The 23,958-nt window shown below is 38.4% G+C and overlaps 7 protein-coding genes across 8 annotated transcripts; 4 read left to right on the top strand and 3 right to left on the bottom strand.

Moving 5' to 3' along the window:
* The first annotated feature begins 837 nt into the window (after positions 1-837).
* On the top strand, positions 838-1,356 carry LOC18025314 (protein DOWN-REGULATED IN DIF1 11). Its single transcript, XM_006407320.1, has one exon. It carries the CDS (start codon positions 838-840, stop codon positions 1,354-1,356), a length of 519 nt encoding a protein of 172 aa, XP_006407383.1.
* Positions 1,357-1,546: 190 nt separating this feature from the next.
* Positions 1,547-2,878, bottom strand: LOC18025313 (S-locus-specific glycoprotein). Its single transcript, XM_006407319.2, has one exon. It carries the CDS (start codon positions 2,864-2,866, stop codon positions 1,547-1,549), a length of 1,320 nt encoding a protein of 439 aa, XP_006407382.2. The 5' UTR covers positions 2,867-2,878.
* Positions 2,879-3,440: 562 nt separating this feature from the next.
* On the top strand, positions 3,441-9,031 carry LOC18025311 (regulator of MON1-CCZ1 complex). Its single transcript, XM_006407318.2, has 16 exons — positions 3,441-3,595; positions 4,007-4,088; positions 4,340-4,441; positions 4,533-4,587; positions 4,788-4,935; positions 5,053-5,312; positions 5,675-5,825; positions 6,078-6,187; positions 6,291-6,378; positions 6,652-6,981; positions 7,062-7,136; positions 7,511-7,694; positions 7,795-8,026; positions 8,144-8,252; positions 8,342-8,521; positions 8,635-9,031. Coding segments are annotated over exons 4-16 (2,046 nt in total). The 5' UTR covers positions 3,441-3,595; positions 4,007-4,088; positions 4,340-4,441; positions 4,533-4,585; the 3' UTR covers positions 8,812-9,031.
* Positions 9,032-9,639: 608 nt separating this feature from the next.
* LOC18025310 (kinesin-like protein KIN-7K, chloroplastic) lies at positions 9,640-17,860 on the top strand. The gene is made up of 24 exons (XM_006407317.2): positions 9,640-9,846; positions 10,641-10,916; positions 11,001-11,098; positions 11,275-11,364; positions 11,617-11,669; positions 11,758-11,823; positions 11,899-11,952; positions 12,073-12,132; positions 12,546-12,624; positions 12,947-13,014; positions 13,416-13,478; positions 13,578-13,682; positions 13,830-13,934; positions 14,090-14,197; positions 14,276-14,422; positions 15,007-15,189; positions 15,354-15,503; positions 15,773-15,976; positions 16,081-16,221; positions 16,308-16,433; positions 16,511-16,561; positions 16,776-16,823; positions 16,935-17,012; positions 17,127-17,860. Exons 2-24 carry the CDS (start codon positions 10,669-10,671, stop codon positions 17,694-17,696), a joined length of 2,895 nt encoding a protein of 964 aa, XP_006407380.1. The 5' UTR covers positions 9,640-9,846; positions 10,641-10,668; the 3' UTR covers positions 17,697-17,860.
* Positions 17,861-17,920: 60 nt separating this feature from the next.
* On the bottom strand, positions 17,921-18,729 carry LOC18025312 (calcium load-activated calcium channel). The gene has a single exon (XM_006407316.2). The coding sequence runs from the start codon at positions 18,617-18,619 to the stop codon at positions 18,032-18,034; it is 588 nt and encodes a 195-aa protein (XP_006407379.1). The 5' UTR covers positions 18,620-18,729; the 3' UTR covers positions 17,921-18,031.
* A 69-nt stretch (positions 18,730-18,798) lies between these two features.
* LOC18025309 (DNA-3-methyladenine glycosylase) lies at positions 18,799-20,533 on the bottom strand. 2 transcript variants are annotated; one of them, XM_006407315.2, is made up of 6 exons: positions 20,191-20,533; positions 19,873-19,944; positions 19,664-19,787; positions 19,427-19,497; positions 19,204-19,261; positions 18,799-19,110 (listed from the first exon to the last, which is right to left on the bottom strand). In XM_006407315.2, the coding sequence occupies exons 1-6, from the start codon at positions 20,455-20,457 to the stop codon at positions 18,944-18,946; spliced, it is 759 nt and encodes a 252-aa protein (XP_006407378.1). In that variant the 5' UTR covers positions 20,458-20,533; the 3' UTR covers positions 18,799-18,943. The 2 variants fall into 2 exon arrangements, with proteins under 2 accessions (XP_006407378.1, XP_024014861.1); XM_024159093.1 differs by having other exon boundaries at positions 18,972-19,110; positions 19,183-19,261.
* Positions 20,534-21,520: 987 nt separating this feature from the next.
* Positions 21,521-23,726, top strand: LOC18025308 (activator of 90 kDa heat shock protein ATPase homolog). Its single transcript, XM_006407314.2, has 3 exons — positions 21,521-22,607; positions 22,708-22,787; positions 23,499-23,726. The coding sequence occupies exons 1-3, from the start codon at positions 21,702-21,704 to the stop codon at positions 23,590-23,592; spliced, it is 1,080 nt and encodes a 359-aa protein (XP_006407377.1). The 5' UTR covers positions 21,521-21,701; the 3' UTR covers positions 23,593-23,726.
* The last annotated feature ends 232 nt before the right edge of the window (positions 23,727-23,958 follow it).

Raw genomic sequence — 23,958 nt, 5'->3', positions numbered from 1 at the left:
ATAGATATATTTCGTAGCTAAATGACCGTTACCAATATTCCGTTGTCATGAATTGCCATATGACCACAGATTAGCAACTCACTACTTTATGGCCAACATCATTTTATTTTATTTTGTCTTGGCCAAAATGGTCGGTTCTTTAACCCATTAATTCGATCAAAGGAAAAGACATCGAGCACAACATGAGCTTGTGTCAATTTTTTGTGAACTGAATATTGTCACTAGCTATCTCGTCACAGTGATCATAATTCAGCCAATGTTTTTTTTTTAATATAACGACGAATAAATAGTGGTATGTTATGAAAATATCATTGGAAGCATTAACAGGAAGGACTACATTACAAACGTTCACATTCCCGGTTTAAGAAGGCATGTCTTGAAGGGCAGAGCTTAAGTTCGCTAACCGAACCAAACCGAATCAAACCTTTCTTTGATCGTTTTTTTCCTTAATTCTATGTGTAATCGTGTTGTGCTGTCCAATATACCACTTTAATTTGTAATAACTTGGAGGAAATGAGAGTGTTATCTTCAAGTTTTCTCCCAAATTCTAAGGACGTTAGATCCAAAGCGAAGTAAAACAAATTGAAAGAAGAAAAAAAAAAAATAGATTAATGTAAACTAAACGTTTCCTTTGAAACAGAACTTTTAACAGCTGAGTTAATATAATTTATGACGTTTCCTTTTTTATGACGACATCGATAACATATAATTTATTGATGAATAAAAACGTTTAATCTATTAACTGTTTGCCTTTGCACAAATCACAAGGCTCATTTCACTATAAGATCTCTCGTTTTCTTGTTAGCGATCTAATATCAAACAAAACCAAAAGCAAATATGGCAAAGTCTCTTCTCATGGTATCGATACTAGTATTTTTGATAGCTAGTCCGATTTTCTCCCAAGAAATTGATCAACAATATCCACAAGAGTTACCAGACGATGTGAACATATCTCCAAGTCCAGATTTCGATATTTTAGTGGAATCTCCCGATGAAGGTCCAGAAGCCGATTCACCTGCAGCAAAATATGACATGGAGCTTGTGCATCATTACTCGTACAAACGTCTCGATTATCTTCAGAACTGCCTTCAAAAGCTAAACTCCAAATGCGGAGATGAGATTTTCAAGAACATGTTGGATGAGACGACCACACAAATATTAAAGGATGAATGTTGTCGTCAACTAGTAGTGAAGCTTGGCAAAGATTGTCATCTAGGATTGGCTCAAATCATCTTTTCGAGTTACGAGTATAAAAATATTGCATCCAAGGCTATTCCAAAAAGCAAACATATATGGAACGAGTGTGCTCGAAGAGTTGAAAGCCAGACTGGTGTTCCGGTCTCTTTGGAGGACTAATCTAAATTGTATTTTTTTTTGGGGAGTCATACAATAATATCTACGTTGGTTTCATCATTCAAATAAATCCAAACATAAATTAAAAACGCATATATTAAACAACCAGCATGGATATTATTATTTTCTTAAGGTAATTTTTAATGAAACCCGGGACTATATATGATCCAACATGTCTAGTTAGGGGACAAAGCTAAGCAGGTCCTAGTTTGACATAAAGATCTTGACCTGATCCTGCAACGTAGTTCCGCATATCCATGAGCTCATCGGTCCAAATCACACAACCCGACCCGCCATTTCGGATATCCATATTAGCAAACCCGGTACAGTTACAATCCTGGAGACACCTCTCCTCACATTCCTTCAACTCAATTCCCACGTCCACATTCACTCTACTCGTCTCCGGCAACTTCATCTTCTCCATCCGCAAAAACCTATCTCCTCTGCCGCAGCTCAGTGGCGTCCTCCTCACGCAACCATCGGACGCGTCTCCCAAACCCCAAGCCGTCACGTTCTTCGGTACAAATCCTCCGATACAATTACAAACCGGTGACGTTTTCATGTCACAGTAACTGTAAGAGCCACAGACCGAGTACAAATCGCAGTCATCGCTCGGGAAAAACAAGAACATGTTCGGTTCCGGTGCTGTCGGGTTCCACGTGTATATCTGTAATAACCCATTGGAACTCAGTGTAATTCTCGAGTTGAAGCTGTGGTTGGTGGTGGTGACTCGGAAAGTGTAAGCGACTTCCTCTCTTTTCTCTATGAAGTTGTCGACAATGTAGCTCCCTTGTTGCATCTTTGGTATACCGCTAAACCGGATTCCATTCCACGGACCGGTTCGGTACACTTTGAATGCTCCTTTCTTAAGGTAAAACTCAGGTAACCCTCCAGTTTCGAGCTTGAACGAATAATCTCCGCTTGACGGATCATTTGGTGATCTCCAAGATTTCAGGAATCTGTTGTGTCCTGTTCTGAGACCCCAGCCAATTTTCATCTCCGGGAGTAAAGTATCCACCGGAAAATCAAAGCTTTGCCACAAGAATTGATTTGGGTCGTCTTTGGTTTTGGAGTCTCTGAGCACTAAGTTGCCGTTACCGAGAAGCTCTGCCACAACTGGAGATTTCACAGCTCTCGTCAGATTCGTTGACCAGATAAGAGTATCTGATTGGTCAAGGAGGACGAGGTTAGCATCAGAGATTTTTAATGTTGCATTTGGATTGGAAACAGGATTGTCTCTGTTAGCAACCCATACATAGGTTCTCTCAGTGGTTTTCTTGTACCAAATCCCGAGATACCAACGATCACCATCTCGAGAACTACTTCTTGTGGTTTTGAAGAAACCAAGCTCGAAGACATCACCGGGAGACACAACGGTTCGGTTGCTTGAGATTGTCAGAGACTCTGTTGATGACAAAGTATTGATCGAGAACACATGGCTAAACAGATTAACAAAGACAACGAAAAAGAAGAAAGTGTAAGAATGGTGATAGTTTGGTATTACACCTCTCATATCTCTCTCTCTTTTCGCCACTTAATTTTTCTATGCTCTTTTCCTCCTGTTCGTCCTTTATTTATAGGAAAATTAAGTTGATATTTCAGCTTAATGAGAATTGTTTTGATTTTAATTTCCATAGTTTAATTATGTCCTAATCCTAGATTATATAGTTTCTAGCAGACAGAGATATATGTTATTTTCACACTCTATGACTTTTCAACACTTTATTTATTGATTGCAACAAGCTATTGTCATTGGTCAATGACTTTAATTTCTCATGCAACATAAGTACATAACATACAGCATGTTGGTCAGCAAGTATATTTATTTATCCATGATCCTCGTCCCAAGGAAGCCTTGCTATGGTAATCGTAAATGCATTCTTCGATACGTTCGAAGTTCTCAAAATCTTTCGTAAGAATTGAAGACGGTTTAAAGCACTGTGAATGCATCCATAAACATTAGTGTTAATGTGTTTTCTTTGTTGATAAATATGAATTCTAAATATATAATGGGCTTAGAGGCCCAAATACAGAAGTATATTCACACGTGTCGATCCCTTTCATTGGTCTTCACACGATCACCGATAGTTGTTGAAAAACACCTCTACCATCAATTTTCCCGACGCGACAAGCCGAGGACTGTTTGCATCAAACTCAAAACTACTGCGTTTCTGTTTGAATCTAAAGTTCCGGAGCAACCCCATCACTGCGCTTGGATTCATCTCCATTTTGGTTTTCGCAGGTAACGCTTCTCTGTTCTTATCTCCCATTTTTTTATTTTCATGCTTTTTTTTCCTCCGAGGTCATCTGTGTGTTTAATGTGTATTCTCCGATTTCGTTTTTTTGTTTCTTCTTTGATTCTCTATTATAGATATAACAATTTGCTATTGGGATGAAAATTGTTGTCCGATTCGTTGTTCTGGTAGGAAAGTAATGTGGGGTTTACAATAACACCTTTTGGTTTTTGTGGCTTTGTTGTGTTAGCAATCATGATTGGGATATAAAACTTGCAGAGTATGTGTGTGTGTTTTTTTTTGCTTTTTTAAGTTGTTTTTTTTTGTGGGTGTTTTTCACTCGGTTCTTTGGACATAGCTTTGGTGAATCTATTGTTTCTTTTATGTTTTGAACATAACCACTTCCAGTTTCCTCTCAGCTTCAGCAATGCAGGCATGAAAGAAAAGAATTCCTCCACCGCTTCAACACTTGGACGGATTTTAGCTACTTGTTCTAAGCAGGTTTGTTCGACAGCTCCAGTTACCTTGTTTTTCGTATTGTGTCTTTCAGATTCTGAGAAATGTTAGCACAAACCTATTCCTTCCTTTTCTGATCTCCAGTCTCATAGGTTTCATAATGAAAATTTGATAGCTTTGCTAGTTGTTTAGCACGACATCAGTGTTAACGAATGAGTCTTTGAAGATTTATCAACTGTGAAGCAGCACAATTTTCTTACTTGTGGATTGTGTCTGGGAACGTGCACTTGTCACAGGCCAGAGACTACGGCAGTTGTGTTGCATCGAAAGTCCATGAGGTTGAAAGAGACATGTGCTTGAAAGAGTTTCTTGCACTGAAGAGTTGTATGCAGCATACGGTATGACGAAATTTATTGCAAGAGACTTGTCTTGAACATTTTATCTTCAAAGACTAATCTGTTATACTTCATGTTTTTCTTTTCCGTATAGATCCGGGGAAAGGCTTGAATCACGACTATAGGCGTTTATCAACACTGCTTAACATGTACGCCATTCTTTTTCCTTTCAATCTTTTTTTCAATATCCCTTGTGAAACGATAGCTTGTGATATGTTTTTAATACAACCTTAAGTGACTCAGCCCAATCATAATGTGGTACATCTATTTCATAAAAGTTAATTTTGGACTACAGTTTGGTTCGTTTGAGAAATTTAGAAAACTGAAAAGTTAAGTGTCTATTTAGCAGGCTTTCAAGTTCACAGCCAGGTGGCGGCTCTGGTGCTTTATCACATGTGTATATACAACATCCATCTCTACGTTGCAATATTCCTGATTCCAGGGGATTGTTCTATGATGATGCCAACAGATTGCTAATTTGTATCACATCTAGTCAGGTGTTTGATTTTTCTTTTCCTTTGAAATGGTTTATTTGATTTCGTTTTAACAATAATTTATATCTTTCTTAAGCTTTATGATCTTATCCTCTACTGATTCCCACATTTTTCGTTTAGGTCTTTTCATGGCAAACAGCCCCCTTTAATCCAGATGTATCTCCTTCAGTTGATTCTATAAGTGAAGGGCCTATCCTATCTATCAGATTCTCTCTTGATAAGAAAGCGATAGCTGTCCAAAGATCTGACTGTGAAATACAGTTTTTCCATCGAGAGACTAAGCAGATACTCACCCATAAATGCAAGGCAGGATCAGAGAGCATCCTTGGATTCTTTTGGAGTGACTCTCCATTATGCGATCTTGCAATTTTAAAGACCAGGTGGGCTTGCTTAAATTTCTACATATTTTAACTACATAGAATTATTTCCATTTCTGGAACTGTTTCCAACGAATTTTAAAGACTAATTGGTTGAATTGATAATTCTATTTAACTTGTTTAAATGGGGGTATATTGGATTGTTAACATGTGTCTTAGGATAGCTTTATCCTTTGACTTGGGATTTCTAGGGAAAGTAGCACTTTCAGATTCTGGTAATTGAGTCTGCACATTCTATTCTCAGAAGAGCGAACTAAACATAGTTGTTCCTGTCTTCAGCTCTTCTATATCACTTATCATTTGTCTGCCTCTTATATTTTTGAGGTTTTTATGGCTATATATATTTTTTTGTTTTCTTATCTCAGTGGCATGGATTTGTTTGCTTGTGATTCTATGTTGAATCTACGTTTGGTGGAGACTAAGAAAGTGAATGTGAATTGGTACATCTATACACATGAAACTCGACTGGTTCTTCTTGCATCAGGATTGCAATGCAAAACAATTACTGGATATCAGGTAAACCCAAAGATAAAAAAAGAAGCAAAGAATGATGAATTTTGCATGTGAAAGAGCTTTTCCAAATCCGTTCACAATAGTTTCCATTCTATTAATTTGATGGTATTGGTCCTTATGATGTATACGATAGAGCTATCAATCAGCTTTTATGATTGAGTTAACATTTATTTAAAACTTATTAAATGCTTTGTTAAAAAAATTGTGGTTGGAGCTTCGGATAAGAGCCTAGTTGTTATTTGATCTACTCTCCAGCTTTCCACCGCAGGAGTTGTTCGTTTACCAAGGTTTGAGATGACAATGGCTAAATCTGAATCAAATAGTAAACCTATTCTCTCTTCAGGAGACGTCCACTTAATCACTGTGTACGATTCCTTCTATATGTTTCTTTTGTTCTCTCCTCCTAAACTTTCTCTTCATTCAGTACACTACGTAGCTGGAGAGTTAAACTTTACCATTCTCTTTCAGCTATGGCCGAATATATTGCTTACAAGTGGACAGGGAGGCTATGCTACTGCATTCATACAGGTTCTACCGAGATGCAGTCGTTCAACAAGTAAGTTTGCTTTTCCTCACTTACTGGTGTCTGGTTACTTTGCAAATCTTTATGCACACATGATCGTTTATTTAACGTGTAGTAGACTTGTTTGTGTAGCATCTGCGTGACTGTCTCTTGGAGTCGAAATTTTCTGTGACTAGTACTTTAAAATTTGAAAGTTGCAAGTTAATTGCAAAACAACTTTATCTTGTGTTTCTGCCTTTTCGGGCATGAGATAATTGTCCAAAGTTATGTTCTTTCTTCATTTGTTCCATTGGCTCTTGTGTACAGGGTTCTTTACCAATATACTCAACCAAATTGTCGGTGAGTGTAGTTGACAATGTACTGCTTGTGCACCAAATCGATGCAAAAGTTGTTATCATCTATGACTTGTTTGTGGATTCTCGAGCTCCTGTGTCTGCTCCTCTTCCTTTGCTGTGGAGGGGTTACCATGGCTCAGACCAATCGTCTCAAGCTGCTAACAAAGAAAATGAGAGCTCAGAATCATCTACAAGCAATGAAATATTAGTCACGTATGAAGATGCATGGACCTTTCTGGTTCCAGACCTTATTCTAGATCAGACTAACAAGGTTCTGTGGAGGATACACTTAGATCTTGAGGCAAGTCGGCTTTTTTCGGTTTATCTACATGACAATTTGATATATCTCAAATGTTCAGTATTTAACCTTTTGTGCTGCAGGCAATTTCCGCTAGCAGTTCAGATAGGACGTCTCTTCTAGAATTCCTGCAGCGAAGGAAGTTGGAAGCAAATAAGGTCTCAGAATTTCGTTTGCTCTATATTTCACATAGGGGTTTAAGTTTAACTAAGCATGACGAAGAACCTGTTTTCGGCAACACACGTTTGTGTAATAAAACATAAACAATTGAAAAAGAACGTTAGTACTTCAGTTACAGGTTTTGTATAGTTAGAAAAGGTTATATACAAGTCTAGTTTAGAAAAAGTCTGGTGTCTATTTCCATATTTACTTATTTACAGCGGTTCGTGACTCTTTTTTCTACTATTACTGTCGATATATAGTGTCTCCAGTGAAGTTGGTCATGGAAAGTGGTCGGCGTAGTTGTGGTAGTTATCTTGGTTGGAGCTTTTGATGCAGTTGTTATAGAAAATTAATTAGTATGCTATTTCAGGCGAAACAATTGTGCTTGGGGATAGCAAGGGCTATTATTTTGGAACGCAGACCAGCATCTCAAGTTACTCAGGCAATAGATGTACTGGTTACAGCATATTCTTACTCGGTTAAAGCTGGTACATATAAGGACATAAAGAACGAAAAGACCACTGCAACTACTCCAACCGTTGGTGCATCTCCTGGTAACACCATTGAATCTAAAAAATCTGATTCATAAATGCTCTAAACAAGCTGCAGTCTATTAACTTCATCTTGTTCTCTTATCAACTTTGTGTCCTGAAGATAACGAAAGACAAAGGCCATCTGGAAGCACTATTGATGAAGAAGTTGAAATGAACCTACCATCAGGTTCAGAGGAGAACATGTTTTGTGCTGATGAGCAGCAAGAATCTCAACTTTCCTCACCAGCCATTTCACCCGATGAGCTCTATAAGTTTGTGTTTGCTTCTGTGGAGGAAATGATGGTTGAGGAATCTGAGTACCTAGTTGCTATCATCACTGAGTTCCTTCGCAGGTAAGATCAACTATTTATTATGTATGTTAGTCTACAGACTAAAGAAACTTGGTTTTGCGTTAAACCTAATTTTGATTCACCAGTTCCGCGTTTCTTACTTTGATTCCGTTGTTGCAGTATTAGCGCAGAGAAACTCAAAGTGGATCTCAACATCTATGTGATGACCATCAGACTTTTAGCTTACAGTAAACGATATGCAGAACTGTCGCTATTCACCACAAATAAGGTTTGTATTAACTCTACTTCATTGAACACAAAACATCCTCTTCAGGTTTCTTCTTCTCAGAGTTTAGGCTACATTACATTTCCCTGCAGATAATCGAACCATCAAAGGAAGTCGCGCTCCAACTTCTGGAGAGCGGTCGCCAAAATCTCCGGGTAAGGAAACTTGGGCTTGATATGTTGAGACAGCTCTCGTTGCACCATGATTACATCTCTTCCCTTGTGCAAGATGGGTACTATCTTGAAGCTCTGCGATATGCTCAGAAGCATAAGGTATAATTCCTTTGCCTAGTTGTAAATGTATGAATTTCTTATGATTGATTTCTGTTTGGTTACATTAAATACAGTTACGGTTTAGTTTATTCGGTGCAATGTGGAAATTGCAGGTGACGAGTGTGCGATCGTCGCTGTTTCTAGAAGCAGCATTCGCGTCGAATGATCTGCAGCATTTGGCTGCAATTTTGAGGGTCTTGTCGGAATTGATTCCGGGATTTAAAGAAACTTCCGAGTACTACACATTCTATGGCCTTCTCAATGAGACCGGTTCCTCAGTTGCTGTCTGAGAGGGATGATAATCACATACCTCACATTATGTTCAAGAAACCTAAAATAAACTCTGGTTTGTCGAGTGGATCTTGATAAAGAAGTGTTGTTGATAATTGTGTCATTAATTATAGCTTTCTTGCAAATCCCCAAAGCCATCTTATTCTTTGGTTTTGGTAAGATTTTTTTGGTTTTCAGGAATTTGGAAATGAGGAGTACCAATAAAATAAAGTTGAAATTTAATAGATTTTGTATAGTTCTATAGTTTTTTTTTTTTTCTTAAAAGTGGATTTTCTGTCAAATTATACCCTTACTTAGAAAATTGAAATAATCGGGGTTTGATATCTCTAACTACATACAACAAAAACAAAAAAACTCTAAATTAGTAAAACCAAAACTAGATTCAGTCTTATTCATACATTAAATTTTTGTTTTTGCTCGGTTTGTTTTGGATCTTTCCAATATATTTGTCTAAACACTATCCTTTGCAAATTGGTTGTTAAGTTATCATATTTGTAGGTCCAAGATGAGACTGAGACACTTCAAAGTCCCAAGTACTAATTATCTCTGTAACAATATTTTTTCTTAATGAATATAGAGCTACATTAGTATTCTCGTGAATCTCAATTGGATGCAATAAATAAAAAAACAAAATCCTTCCCATCAACTGCCAAAGTCAATGTTACAAAATACTTAATTATTAAATTATTCTTCCAGATTTTATTCTGTAGGAAAGGAAAAAAAAAAAAGAAGAAGACGAAAATCGTCACTCTCTCTCCTAACTGTATCCGTGAAGGCACAAATACGTATAAACAAATACACACACAAGTATGTATGTATACTCTTCTTCCTTTCTCTCTCACCTATACCTTTATTATGATGGTGTTTCTGTTTACGAGTAACCAAACCCATAATTGAAATGAGACTAGTTGTTCTACAATCGCAATCCACGAACAATCTTCTACTCGTTTTCTCTCTGAGATCTCTCTCTTTCTTCTTTTCCCTTTTGCATACGATTCGGATTTTAGCGGCGATGCTCCGTTGATTCACTTGAGGTACCCATTCTTCCCCTTTTTTCTCTGTCTTCTTATAGAATTTTCTAAAATGCCGATAGATTTCCGAGAAATCCGGTGATAATTCGACCCCAAAACCCACGATTTTTTCTCAAGGGTTTTAACTCATACATAGTAACACGATTGGACTTGCTGTGATTCTCTGATTCGTTTGCAAGTCATCGATAGTTTTCTAATTGTTTTTATCCTTTTTGCTCCATTTTTTTCTTTATTGCAACCTTTTTCTGGCTTCGGCATGAACTGTGAGAAAAGCGGGTCCCCACTGCGTAAGTTTAGGCTTTTTTCTTCCCTTTGGTGCTCTTAGCTTTACTGCTTACTTATTGGTGGAATTCACTTTTAGGCAATTTCATTGTTCCTGGAAAGCTAGAGACAACCTTAATGAAACTGCCCACTTTTCACTGTTCTTGCTTTCTCTGATTGGTTGGATTAGTAAGTTTGGTGGTTTCCTTCATTTCTAAGGTAGTCAATTTTTGAGATGTTTGAGACCTTCATTTTTTGCTTAGAAAGGGGAAATGCTTTTTATGCTTTCAGTAAACTTGCTACTCAGTTTCATGAGCTTTCTTGAGGATTTTCTTCTGTTTGATTGGCGGAGAGGTCGTCTCCTAGTAAATCTTTTGAGAAACCTAATCTCCTTAATCTGAGTTTGGAGCTCAGTTTACGAAGTTGTCAAACAGTAATGTGTGTGGACACTCTTCCAGACTGTGGAGGAGGCGATGTCCCTCTTTTTTTACTTTTTTTTGTTTATTGATTGATTTTGTACTCGTGTCTTCATTCAGTGTTCTGGAGGTTTGACTTCGACTTGTGATGGCATCTAGACAAGGATCTAAGTCGAGAAAAGGAGGGTCTGGCAATTTAAAGGGTGCTGAGTCTACTGCATCCTCAACAACCTCGTCTTCAAAGCTTTATCAAGAGACATCTATTGATGGACATAGCTCCCCTGCTTCTTCATCTGCCCAGAGCAAGCAGCAGTTCTTCTCACCAGATTCCTTACCACAAAGTGCTCAGCGTTCTAAAGAAAATGTCACAGTGACAGTTCGCTTTCGCCCACTCAGGTTCCCTTTGATATGCTTATGCAGGCGTGCAAATATTAGGTTGATTTTTGTTCTGTGAAGTGACATATCATATCCTTGACGTAGTCCACGGGAAATTCGCCAAGGGGAGGAGGTTGCATGGTATGCAGATGGGGAAACAATTGTACGAAATGAGCATAATCCGACAATAGCTTATGCCTATGGTTAGTGACTTATAAAGATAATAGTATTGTTCTTATATGGTATACATTTCCGCTTCTAATCATGTCTTAAACCTGTGATTCAATTGGATATTCTTCTTTTTTGATGTTTGGATCTTCCATGTTGTTTTCTTGAAGTAGTCTTTCCGTCTGTTAATGATTGATTCTCTTTCTGGCAGATCGTGTCTTTGGACCTACAACCACAACACGCAATGTCTATGATGTTGCTGCACACCATGTTGTTAATGGGGCTATGGAGGGGATTAACGGTATGAAGTGACCAGTTTTAGTAGCCAGTCTATTTTGTATTTAGAAAATCTCTGATATCAACTCCGTTATCGAAGAGCATATTTTTTTCCAAACTCTATGTTGAAAGACGTAATTCCATTGATCATTTGTGTTACATCAACAAGGCTGACTGTACCTAGTAAATATTAAAATCTTCAGAACAATTTTGACTTGATTTGCTTACCAGTTGATTTGAATATACGTAGTGACATTATATGTTAATTAAACTACAGGGACCATTTTTGCATATGGAGTGACAAGCAGTGGAAAGACGCATACTATGCATGTAAGATCCCTTCACCTGGATACTTCTTGGTTTTTAGGTTGAAACCATGTCTGACAGATTTGGTTGACTTTTTTGGTCCAAATGTCAGGGTGACCAGAGATCTCCTGGTATTATACCGTTGGCAGTGAAAGATGCTTTCAGCATTATCCAAGAGGTACTTTAAAGGATATTTGTTCGTCAGATTCCTTGGCCGAAGTACTAGCAATGTCACATTTTTATTTTCTTACAGACACCAAATCGAGAATTTCTCCTGCGTATCTCCTACTTGGAAATCTATAATGAGGTGCTATTATTTACCTATTTTCTTCTCTACTCCATTATCAATAGTAGTGGAGATTGTTAGAAATACTCTGCCTTTAATTTTCTTTTGAGATTACTATCTTTAAGGTCCACCTTATTCCAGGTTGTCAATGATCTATTGAATCCAGCGGGACAAAATTTGAGGATCAGAGAAGACAAACAGGTATGTGATTCAGCTTCAGATCATCATTCGATTACATGCGTACTGCTGCTCTGACTGGCTTGTAATATCTATGTTGTGATTATATTGCTTATCATAGAATCCCAAAACCTTCACATCATATTCTTATATTAGGAACCCATGCTTAGGTTGTTTGGTACCTGAAAAAAATACTGGTTCCATTTTCTTGTGAAATTTGATCTCTATGAGGACTCTGCTATTGCATTGTTAATATGTGGCCTTTTGTTCAATTGCAATGTTCTGGAGTCAGATTGCTTTCAAGCAGACTTAAAGTTGATCCTTTTAATTATCATTTGGACTGAGAAATTTATAATGAGCCTCTCATGACTTCTGTTGCTACGACTGTGTCTCCCTCCAAGTTTTTCAACTGAACCCATCTTTGTTATTGATTCTAGGGAACCTTTGTCGAAGGGATTAAAGAAGAAGTTGTTTTATCCCCTGCTCATGCGCTTTCTCTTATAGCAGCTGGAGAAGGTATGTGGTGCTTCCACCTTTCCTTTAGTTGAAGAAATAGGTTTACTGTAAAACCTCATAACTCCAGCAAAAAATGTTGCAGTCATTGTACATTTATTAAAGATCATGTCATCAGAAAAGTGGTTCTTCTCTACCTGCTTAAGGCTATACAGAACGTTGAAAAGTGTGTTTTTGTTTCTATTTAGTATGGTAGAGTAATTCTAAGGAGTAATTCCCTCTTACATGATTCGAGTAAATATCTTTCATCGTTAAACCTTGTCATGATCTATTAAATTCCCATATAATTCAATTCATATTGGTTAATATTTTGTCCTCATGACAGAGCAACGGCATGTTGGATCCACGAATTTTAATTTGCTCAGCAGCCGGAGCCATACAATATTTACGTTGGTATGTTAATATTCTGAAATATATGGTATCTTTGTGCAGTTGCTATATCATTTCTTTCTCCTTACGTGATTACACTTGTGATGTGGATGGATGCACACAACCCTAGTTTTTTTTTTCTATTGCTATTATTGGTTAAAAGGTAAAGATGAAGTAGTTTTGGGTCCTATAATCACTTAGTACTTAAAAATTGAATACTGAAGAATCATACATTTTTTCAGCACAAGTTGTGTCTCATGTTCGTCTTTCACATGTTTTCTTCTGTACAAGGAATTTATGTTTTTTTTTCTGATTCTAGCTATTTAGTCGTGTCAAGTGTTTTAGCGGTTATGGTGCTGCTTTCTTTTCATATTAACTCGTATAGCTGTACCGTTTCTGAAAGATGGAAACTCATTTGGATGCAGACAATAGAAAGTAGTCCCTTAGGCGACAAGATTAAAGGTGAAGCTGTACATCTCTCACAGCTGGTAAGCTCATCTTGTCACCAGTGATCTTATGTATGGTTATGACCAACTGTTTCTTATTCAACTGACATTAACTACCCATAATTTCTCTCATGTCTGCAGAACCTCGTTGATCTGGCAGGTTCCGAGAGTTCAAGGGTTGAAACCAGTGGTTTAAGACGCAAGGAAGGATCATACATAAATAAAAGTTTGCTGACTTTAGGGACGGTGAGTCTGTGCTTGTCTAAACCTTACAGTTAAAAAGTTGTCTACTCTTCTTTTAATTCCTTAAAAAATTTTGGTTTTTGCGTATCTGGTAATGTTCTAAATATTCTCATATTGGCTGAATTTAGATAGCTCTTTGTGATGTTATAGGTGATATCAAAGCTTACGGATGTGAGGGCTTCGCATGTACCGTACAGAGACTCTAAGTTAACCAGGATCCTTCAGTCTTCACTGAGTGGTCATGACCGAGTATCTGTAAGTCTTTTCAGAACTGTTCTCAATCCTCTTGCTACAATAATTATGAAATCAACAACATGATTATCAGTTGGTTAAAATTTCTTTATAACTCTAACCACATATCTTGATAGTACTATACTTTACTGATTCGTTGTTCCCTCTGGGTATGGTAGCTCATTTGTACAGTGACTCCTGCATCAAGCAGTTCGGAAGAAACACACAACACATTAAAATTTGCTCATCGGGCAAAGCATATTGAGATTCAAACCGAACAAAACAAGGTTTCCTCGCATATCTTCTATCAGCCCTTTTTTTTTTACTGAAGGACTTTCTTGGTTTCTAACTCTATAAAACTGTAGATAATTGACGAGAAATCATTAATCAAGAAGTATCAACACGAGATTCGCCAATTGAAGGAGGAGTTGGAACATCTTAAACAGGACATTGTACCAGTTCCTCAGCTGAAGGATATCGGTGCAGATGATATTGTTCTGCTGAAGCAGAAGGTACGCTCAAAAGAGGATTTTTTTTTGTTTTTCTAGTGCTGCGGTAACTTGATTTGTTTTGTTGTTAGTCATCATCATTAACTTTTCTAGTGGAGTAAATGATGGTTTTTCTTGGATAGAGCTCTAATCTTGAACACTTGAGATCTGCTTTTCCATTATCTCGCATGCTGTTTCCTCTTTTAACATCACTGCATCTTTCCTCCCTAACATGCATTTGCCTGTTTGCGACCACATAAGATGTCATCAATGAAAAATATGAATTGATACTGTTGAAACTCAATAAGCTTCTAATATTCCTCATCTTGAGATGTTCTCATAATGATTAGGAGATTGATCGAGATGTAAAAAATGTTTTTTGTTTTTTTGTGTGTGGTAAACCATGAAGAAAACTGCTAGCTGTTTCCTTATTCATTAATAAAGAGAAATGTTTATATTTTTGTTCGGTGCTGATGTTTTCTCTGAACAATTCTATCAGTGTAAGGACGTTTTGTGTCATTGCCTTTTAGTTTACAGTCACGCAATTGAGAGAGTCTGTAGTAACCTAGCTTATTCGTTTTTTTGGCTACATAACATGATGATAAAAGCTAGAAGATGGTCAAGTCAAGCTCCAATCCAGACTCGAAGAAGAGGAAGATGCTAAAGCAGCTCTCTTGAGTCGAATCCAACGGTTGACGAAATTAATTTTGGTGTCGACTAAAACCTCTCAACCATCTCGATTACCTCATCGCTATAATCCTCGGAGGAGGCATTCATTTGGAGAAGAAGAGGTAGAATGATTGATATAGCCTGGATATTATACATACTGTTTCTATGGTAGCTTCTGAGGATGGTTCACTTTGATCTGCGGGATATTAGATTTATTATTTCCCTGGAGAAAGTGTACAAAAGCACTAGCTTTTTTGGCTAATCTTGGTTGATAATTCATGTGCAGCTTGCTTACCTTCCATACAAGAGGCGGGACTTGATGGATGATGAGCACCTTGATCTGTATGTTTCTGTGGAGGGAAGTCCTAGAGATACTGCGTATAGAGAAGAAAAGAAGACCCGGAAGCACGGATTGTTAAATTGGTTAAAGCCTAAGGTATATAAATGACTTAATTCTCTTTTATAGCGTTGACAATTTTGATGTGGATATTCTTGTTCGTTTCAGAACTGCTCCTAGGAACCATAGATTTGTACTGTTGCACATGTATCACGCACGCACTATATATTTCTGGAACTCTCATGTGGCCCAAAGAATAATGCTATAAGTATAGAGTACTAATCACACGTCCTTGTGTCCTCTTAGGTGCAGTTTCTTCTTTGATTATATGGTACCTTTCTTGATCCAAGCTTACATTTTCCTATCAGAAAAGAGATAACAGTTCAAGTGCCAGTGACCAGTCGAGTGTGGTGAAATCTAACAGCACACCGTCGACTCCTCAAGGGGGAGGCAGTAATCTACATACAGAATCAAGACTTTCAGAAGGATCGCCCTTGATGGAACAACTCTCAGAGCCTAGGGAAGACAGGGAAGCTCCAGAAGACAGTTCCCATGAAATGGAGACTCTGGAGGTACATAAGAGATCATTTTCACATCTGTAATGGCGCCAAAGTAACTATATCATTATCCCTTCCAATTCCCTTTTTTATAAGACTTGTTTGCACCTTGTTCCCAGACTAGCAATAAAATGATCGATGAGTTGGATCTCCTGAGGGAACAGAAAAAGATTTTATCTGAGGAGATGGCGCTGCAATCAAGTTCTTTGAAACGGTTGTCTGATGAAGCTGCGAAGTCCCATCACAATGAAGAGATTAAAGTAATATAATCACTCTGTTTATGATCTCTATCTATCTGCCTTTTAAATCTACCAAACATTCACCTTCCTGGTTCTTTGGTACTTAGGAGGAGATTAAAGCCCTAAATGATGACATCAAGGCAAAGAATGACCAGATTGCCACATTGGAGAAACAAATCTTGGATTTTGTTATGATATCACATGAGGCATTGGATAAATCTGACATCGTGCAGGTAGATTTACATTGGCATGTATTATAGAGTGACTTCTTTTTCTGTCGTTAATGTCTCAAGCGATTTCTTATATTCAGGTAGTTGCTGAGCTGAGGGATCAACTTAATGAGAAATCTTTTGAACTCGAGGTGATCGAATTGTTTATGTTCATGTATTGCTTCTTCACCTGAGATGGTTTTGTTATTGCCTGGATACCTTTAATATGATTTCTCTTGGCTCAATATAATCTCTGCTCACACCTCAACAAAGTTGCTTCTCGGCAAATAATACTATTGGTCAAAAGGCCAAATGAAACAAAATGATATGCTCTACGTTTTTTCTCATCCTTAATCTTGTTTACAGGTTAAAGCTGCAGATAATTGCATCATTCAGGAACAACTCAATCAAAAGGTTCGGAGGCTTTGTCTTTATCTATCTTCTCGATTTCATGTCTTTTGAAAAGCTTCTAGGCTAGGTTTAGAATGTGTAAAAAAGAATTGAATTACTCATGTTAATCTGCAGACATGTGAATGTGAAGTATTGCAAGAAGAAGTTGCAAACCTAAAGCAGCAGCTATCTGATTCCCTGGAACTAGCACAGGTCTCTTTACACGTTTCGTAAACATTATTATTGCAGTAACGAGGCCATTCGCCGATCTTCTTCTTTTAGCCACATGATGCTTAAACAAACTCTATTTGCTTTCTGACATGAAAGGAAACTAAGATCGAAGAGATGAAACAGAAAGCTAAGGAACTAAGTGAATCGAAGGAGCAATTAGAACAACGTAACAGGAAACTCGCGGAAGAGAGTTCATATGCAAAAGGTCTTGCATCAGCAGCTGCGGTTGAGCTCAAGGCATTATCTGAAGAAGTTGCAAAGCTTATGAATCACAACGAGCGACTTGCAGCTGAACTAGCAACACAGAAGAGCTCAGTCACACAGCGTAGTAATAAGACAGGAACAACAATAAATGTAAGGAACACTGGAAGAAGAGAGAGTATTGTAAAGAGGCAAGAGCAAGACAGCTCATCAATGGAGCTGAAGAGAGAACTGAGAATGAGCAAAGAGCGTGAGCTATCATATGAAGCTGCTCTTGTTGATAGAGATCAAAGAGAAGCTGAGCTTGAAAGGATAGTGGAAGAATCGAAACAGAGAGAAGCGTATTTGGAGAATGAGCTTGCTAATATGTGGGTTCTTGTTTCTAAGTTGAGAAGATCTCAAGGAGCTGATTCTGAAATCTCTGATTCCGTCTCAGAGGCACCACAAACCGATCGGTCATTTTGAGAATTGAGAAAAAGACAACATAAGTAGGATATGCTTGTGCAGTGATTCCAGAGTTTGTGTTTGGCGTTTGTATAAGTCTCGATCACTTTGGTAATTGGGACTTTTTTTCTTAACTTTTGTTGATAATTTTGTAAAGAAGATTTAATGAAGAGAACTATTATGTCTCTGTTTTGATTAACTTCCATAGTTTGGAATCATAAAGATCAGATCAAAAATCCAGAAAATTTCAGAACTTGAAAATGTTTCTTATAATGAAAAATCGTCAGATTGTTTAAAAATCTCAACAAAAGAGAACCCAAAACAGAAATTAAAACAGTGAGATCAAACTGATAGAATCAGTTCGTCTTGGGATCGGGCATGGGGAACAATCCAGCACCAGCAGCTCCTCGCGGCGGAGAAAAGCCCAGAAATTTCTGTAGATTGGTTCTGATGCTGATCGAACACAGCAGATAAAGGAAAGCCATGGAGCAATCCGTCGGATCGTCGCCTTTCAATCCCCGGTGGCTCATCTTCTTCACAATCGTGATCGGATGGAACGGAAGCTTCGCGACGACTTTACCTTCGAAGAGGGAATTGAGCAACCCGAAGACGACGAAGAGAACCAGTGCCACAACGGCGCCGGATTTGAACTTGAAGAGAGACAGATCTCGGCTCGACTCCTTTAAGCTGGTTTCAACGCGATCGATCTTCTTCGTCTTCGATTTCTTGATGGTTAGCTTCGATGATGGGTTCTCCGTCTTCATCGTCTCGAGTTTCTTCGCGGCCTTGTCAATTGAGTATTTCAAGGATTTGTACGAGCTGGTACGGTAGATTAGGATCCATGAGATGGCTTCACAGACCAACGCCGTGCAGAATGAGATTCCGACGACGGTTAGGCTATCGGCGTACTTGAAAGAAGCGAAGAGTGGAATCGCAGTCGCCATTTGTTGCAGCGAAAGAAGAGATTTTCCTTCGCTTTCTCGAGAAAAAAAAAACACTCTTCTGTTCTCACGTTCTCTCACAGTCCAGGATTTGATTAAGAAAAGTCAAAAGATGGCCAAATAAAGGATTTAGTAAAGTTTCGGGCACCTATTTTCCACTTTCAACCCAATACTTTTCCAAAATTCCAAATTTCCCCCAATTGACTTAATATACAAAACCCCATCATCTTTAACAAAACAACATAAACAAGATACACACTAAACAGAATTGCAGATGTCTATTTACAAAGAAGTTTTTTCTTTTTGGTTATAACTTTTGGATTGAAGTTAAAGAGGCTTAAGAGTGTTCTTAGGAGCACTTATCCATGGAGTGTCTGCAATGGCAAATCTCCACAATGCATTGACATGTTGAGGCAATGCGTAATCTATCCCAACGCGAGGACCAACAACAATCTTCTCCACATCTTCTCCTCCATCCAGAAGCTCCAACCCACCTGTGTTCATACATGTTCACTACAAATCTTAAACACTCTTAAAGAGAGAGCAAAACCAGAAACTCCATTAACTGCTTTGGTTTGTCGGCTAACCGGGAGAATAGAAAGGGTGATGAGACCACTCTGTTGAAAGTCCAAGCGCTTGCCCCACCTGCGAGAGACATAGGTAAAAAGCTAGTTATGCAAAAGTATTCACCTACACTTTCAACTTTATCTTATCTCTTGGAGAAGAGATGAAATGCAGAGTAACTGAATCTCTGCATTATGGATTTGCAGGGCTTGATGCAGGGTGTAAACTGACACAGATCAGACTAACCTTTCCTGGTCCATTTAGAAGAACGGGTTTGTCGGTTTTTTGGCCTCGACGCTCTTGTATGGTCTCTAGTCCTGCAATACCATCACACCCTTTTAAGCCAACAAAATTATCGATAAAACCAATTTTTGGATGCCAAAACAGTAAGCAATACTTAAGTTAGTAACATGCATAGATATGAAGATACCCATACAAATTCGAGCCTCAGATAAGACAAGAGTGAAATCAACAGATTATTACCGGTGACAGGTGAACAAGACCGTATCAAAACAGCGGCTCCAACTCCTTCTTTATCAGCAACAATATTGAGCATCATATGGAGACCGTAACAGAGATAAACATAGGCATGGCCTCCTGGTCCAAACTAAAAAAAAGAAGAAACACACATTTCAGAGAATGTAGTGATTTGTATATAAATAGATGATCACAAGCAAAATGAAGAAACTCACAACTGGTGCGGTCCGTGGGGTAACCCCGAATCGTCCATGGCAAGCTGAATCATTTGATCTATAAGCTTCTACCTAGCAAATAGAAGGAACAAGGTTATAGAGTTGCATCTTTTTCTTCATTCAAATCGTTTGCAAATTACAATCACAGTAGCTTTGCTTGTAATCGGTTTACAATTTGACTGGAATCATACACAAATAATTAATTTGGTCTTCGTATCTTCCTGATAACTATTTCAAAAACCATTTACAAGCAATCTAGTCAAGAGTATCAAAACAATCCCCGAAAGGAAAAAAATAAAAACCTAATATGTGTCTGACCTCTGTAATCCTTAGCACAACATTGTCTCTCCTCAGGTACTTTCCGAGCAGACGTGGCGCAAGAACAAGCGCGTCGATTTGAAAAAACTCGGGAGGCATTAGCTTCATCTCGGCGGTGGTGCGGGTCAGTGGGTATTCGGGTCTGGCCAGAACCGCCCGAGTCTTGAAACAGTTCTTCTTCTCTCGTGCACGAAGGGCTACTGGAGTTGTATCCATGGAATCCAATTCCCGATCGACCCACTTCGATCGACGAGCCGGCGTTTTCATTCTCAAACCGAACCAAAAGGTTTTGACTTTTTCAAAAAAAAAAAATGTGTGCAACGTTGACCTCCTTCGTTGTTATTTGGCGGGTGATGATGGTTTTGCTGTCCTAAACAATCTAAGGCCATGTTTATCGCAGGTATCTAGTTGGGTTTCTAGTTGCTTTTTGGCCCAAAAATAAATTAAAAATTGGATTAATAAAGAAAAACGATTCTTGTTTTAGATTTTTAAGGATCATTCTATTTGTGGACGTGTCACGTTATGATAGACTGTTGAAATTTGGGGAAAAAATGTACTTCATCAATACTTTGTTTTCTCCGTCAAAATTTTTTTCCTCTCGGTCGATTCTTCTTCTCCTTCTCCGGTCTTCTTATTCTCTGTCTTCTCCGATCTTCGTCTTCTCCAATCTTCGTCTTCTCCGATCTTTTTCTTCTTTGATCTTCTTCTTCCTCAGATATTTTATTTCTCTATTGAAGTGATTCTTCTCTGATCTTCATCACACCGTTATCCCGTCAAATTCTTCCCATCAAACACTTCTCCTCTTGTCTTCCAAATTTTGTTCGAAGCTTCGTCCTTCACCTTTCTTTTCTATCTCTTTCCCGTCAAATTCTTCCCCGATTAAACACACACCTAATAGAGTTTCTCCCAATGTGCTTCTGAAATTCATGAATTTTTTATTAAGTTTCTTATTTTAAGTTAATTAATATAATATGCTTAAAGAAACCCAAGTTGTTTCCAGCGATAAACATGCTCTAAGTTAAAGCCTTTACTAAACATTAATTTTTTCCTAGTTAATGTTACTAACTGGCTTATGTATATTGTTCAAAACTTGCAATATCCTCGTTTCACCTAAACCTGTGTAGAATAACCACACCATTTACCCCATTCTTGATAATCCATTAGGATAAAACAATTTCCCCAGTGGCAAGTGAGGAGGCGAACGGAAACCCTAGACTGGATCTGTTTATAGTTTCTAGACACTTCTTCTAATTTTATAAAGCGTTTCCAAATTAAATTAGTTTTTAATTATCCATCTTTTCCATTTTCTCTCAGTTGCAAAAAAAAAAAGAAAAAAAGAAGGGAGCTTTTCTAGAGGCTTCGTTTTTCTAATTTATTTATTTATCTAGCTTCTCCTAGTTTCAGCTGCTGCTGCTTCTCCCCAAATCTTAGCGAATTCGACTTCTCAAGCTTCGCTCTCAGTAGCTGAATATCTCAAATCAATCCTTCTAGGTTAAGTTCCTAATCCGGCCATGGCAAAGTTCGGCGAAGGTGACAAGCGATGGATCGTGGAGGACAGACCCGACGGCACCAACGTCCATAACTGGCACTGGGCCGAAACCAATTGCCTTGAGTGGTCTCGAAATTTCTTCAACAAGCAGTTCTCCGGCGCTGTAATCCTCTCCGGCGAGGGAAATCTGTTCATCAAGGTCAGTAAGATCGAGAAGGTCGATGGCGAGGCTTACGTGAATGTACGCAAGGGGAAGATTATCCCTGGCTACGAGCTTAATGTCTCTCTCTCCTGGGAAGGTGAGGCCAAGGATTCCGAAGGGAAGACGCTGCTGAAGGCGGATGGATCTGTGGAGATGCCCTATATCTCCGATGAGAATGCCGATGAGGATCCGGAGATTAGGTTTTCGATCAAGGACGAAGGGCCAATCGGAAAGACCTTGAAGGAGGCGATGGTGTCGAAAGGGAAATCAATTATTCTGGAGAAAGTTAGGGTTTATGTGGATGCAATGGCGAAAGGAGGTCCATGCAGGGACGAGCTAGAATCTAAGAAAGTAGCGCCGAAACCGGCAGTGGCTGGAGCAGCTACAGTGGCGACGGAAAAGTCCGGTGCTTCCCCGGCTGTAGCTGCTGCGGCGGAGACTAAGGTAGTGAAGGAGAAGAAGAAGGCGAAGACTAAGGAAGGGTTCAAGACAATTACTATGACTGAGAAGTTTAACTGCAGAGCTAAGGATTTGTTTGAGATCTTAATGGACGAGAATCGTTGGAAAGGTTTCACACAGAGCAATGCTAAGATCAGTAGAGATGTGAATGGGCCGATTAGTGTTTTCGATGGGTCGGTCACTGGAATGAATCTGGAGCTAGAAGAAGGCAAATTGATTGTCCAGAAGTGGAGATTTGGGAGCTGGCCTGATGGTCTTGATTCAACGGTTAGTTTAGTGATTGTTTTCTACATGAATTTCAAAACATAAAATCCTGATTTCGATGTGATTGTGGTTAATGTATTGACTGTTTTCTTTGACATTTCAGGTGAGGCTCACTTTCGATGAGCCTGAACCAGGAGTCACCATAGTCAATCTTACTCACACTGACGTTCCTGAAGAAGACAGGTTAGTGTTAGTTAGGGAAATTCTGTTTTCCTATCTTCCCTATGATTTGCTCTAAACTTTGGAATTCGGAAAAAGTAGATTAGAGCTTCTAACTATTAACTCTTTAACGGTTGTTTGTCATTCATAAAGTGGCGAAAAATGTTGAGTGGCATGTTTTGTCTATGGTAAAATGAAGTCTTTTGGATTGTGAGCTGCTTTATAGCTTGTTTTTTATAGAACTCTCGTATTGATGTAAAAAGCTAGTACTTAGGTATACTTGCCCCTGATGAATTCGCTGTATGTATGTAGCTTTATGTAGTTGATGGAGACTTCTCGTCTTCCCTCCAGTGGCTTGCTCTTGAGTCTGAATTGGAACTTCGTAATTTGGAAAACCGAGAAATGAACCTTTAACTCCTTTTGAGTGTTCAATCTACTGATTATGCTAATCCCTAGCGGCTAACTGTTAGGTTATGCTGATGATAGAACACTTGCTTGTTCCGTATGAACACTTGTTAGCTTATTCGTAAGTGTCTGAGCTCATTCGAAATGTATGTGTGTTAGTCAGTATTCTCTGATTCCTCCTTATGTGAAGCAAGTATCTTAAAAGAGTTGTTTTGACTTTATGGTTGCTTGCTAGTTTCTTGGTATATGGCTTCTGTGTTGATATGTCGTTGAACGTTGCTCCATTGATGCAAGTTAAATGTTCACTAATGTTTCAATTGACTGATGCAGATATGGGAATGCTACTGTGGTGGAAAACACTGAGCGAGGATGGAGAGATCTTATATTCCACAGGATCCGTGCAGTTTTTGGCTTTGGAATATGATTTATGGTTTTGATTATCAAATTCGCAATGCTTCATCTGTAAGGTGATTATGATTTCAATTCAAACAAGGACTAATAAACAATGCAAAATGTATGATTTTTATTTTTTCACTTTTTAGTTAATGCATTTCGGAAGAACTTATATTCAGGGTGATCAGCATCCGTTGGTCATGTTCTTTGATCTTTTTGTTGATTCTTTTGATCGAAGGACACATACATGAAGTCGGTTGTTCACTAAAAGAAAGTTGATATCTGACGTGTAGACAATGTTAAAGCAGATTTCAAAGGGTGATGAATTAACATAATATTTTGAAAGTTTCAACGACGTGCGTTTTTTTTTATATTTTATTGTGAAGAGCAGTAATGC

Source organism: Eutrema salsugineum, unplaced genomic scaffold (assembly GCF_000478725.1).
Source record: "Eutrema salsugineum unplaced genomic scaffold, Eutsalg1_0 scaffold_13, whole genome shotgun sequence".
Taxonomy (NCBI): Eukaryota; Viridiplantae; Streptophyta; class Magnoliopsida; order Brassicales; family Brassicaceae; genus Eutrema; species Eutrema salsugineum.
Note: the sequence above shows the minus strand (reverse complement) of the source record. Positions and strands in the feature narration are given on the sequence as shown.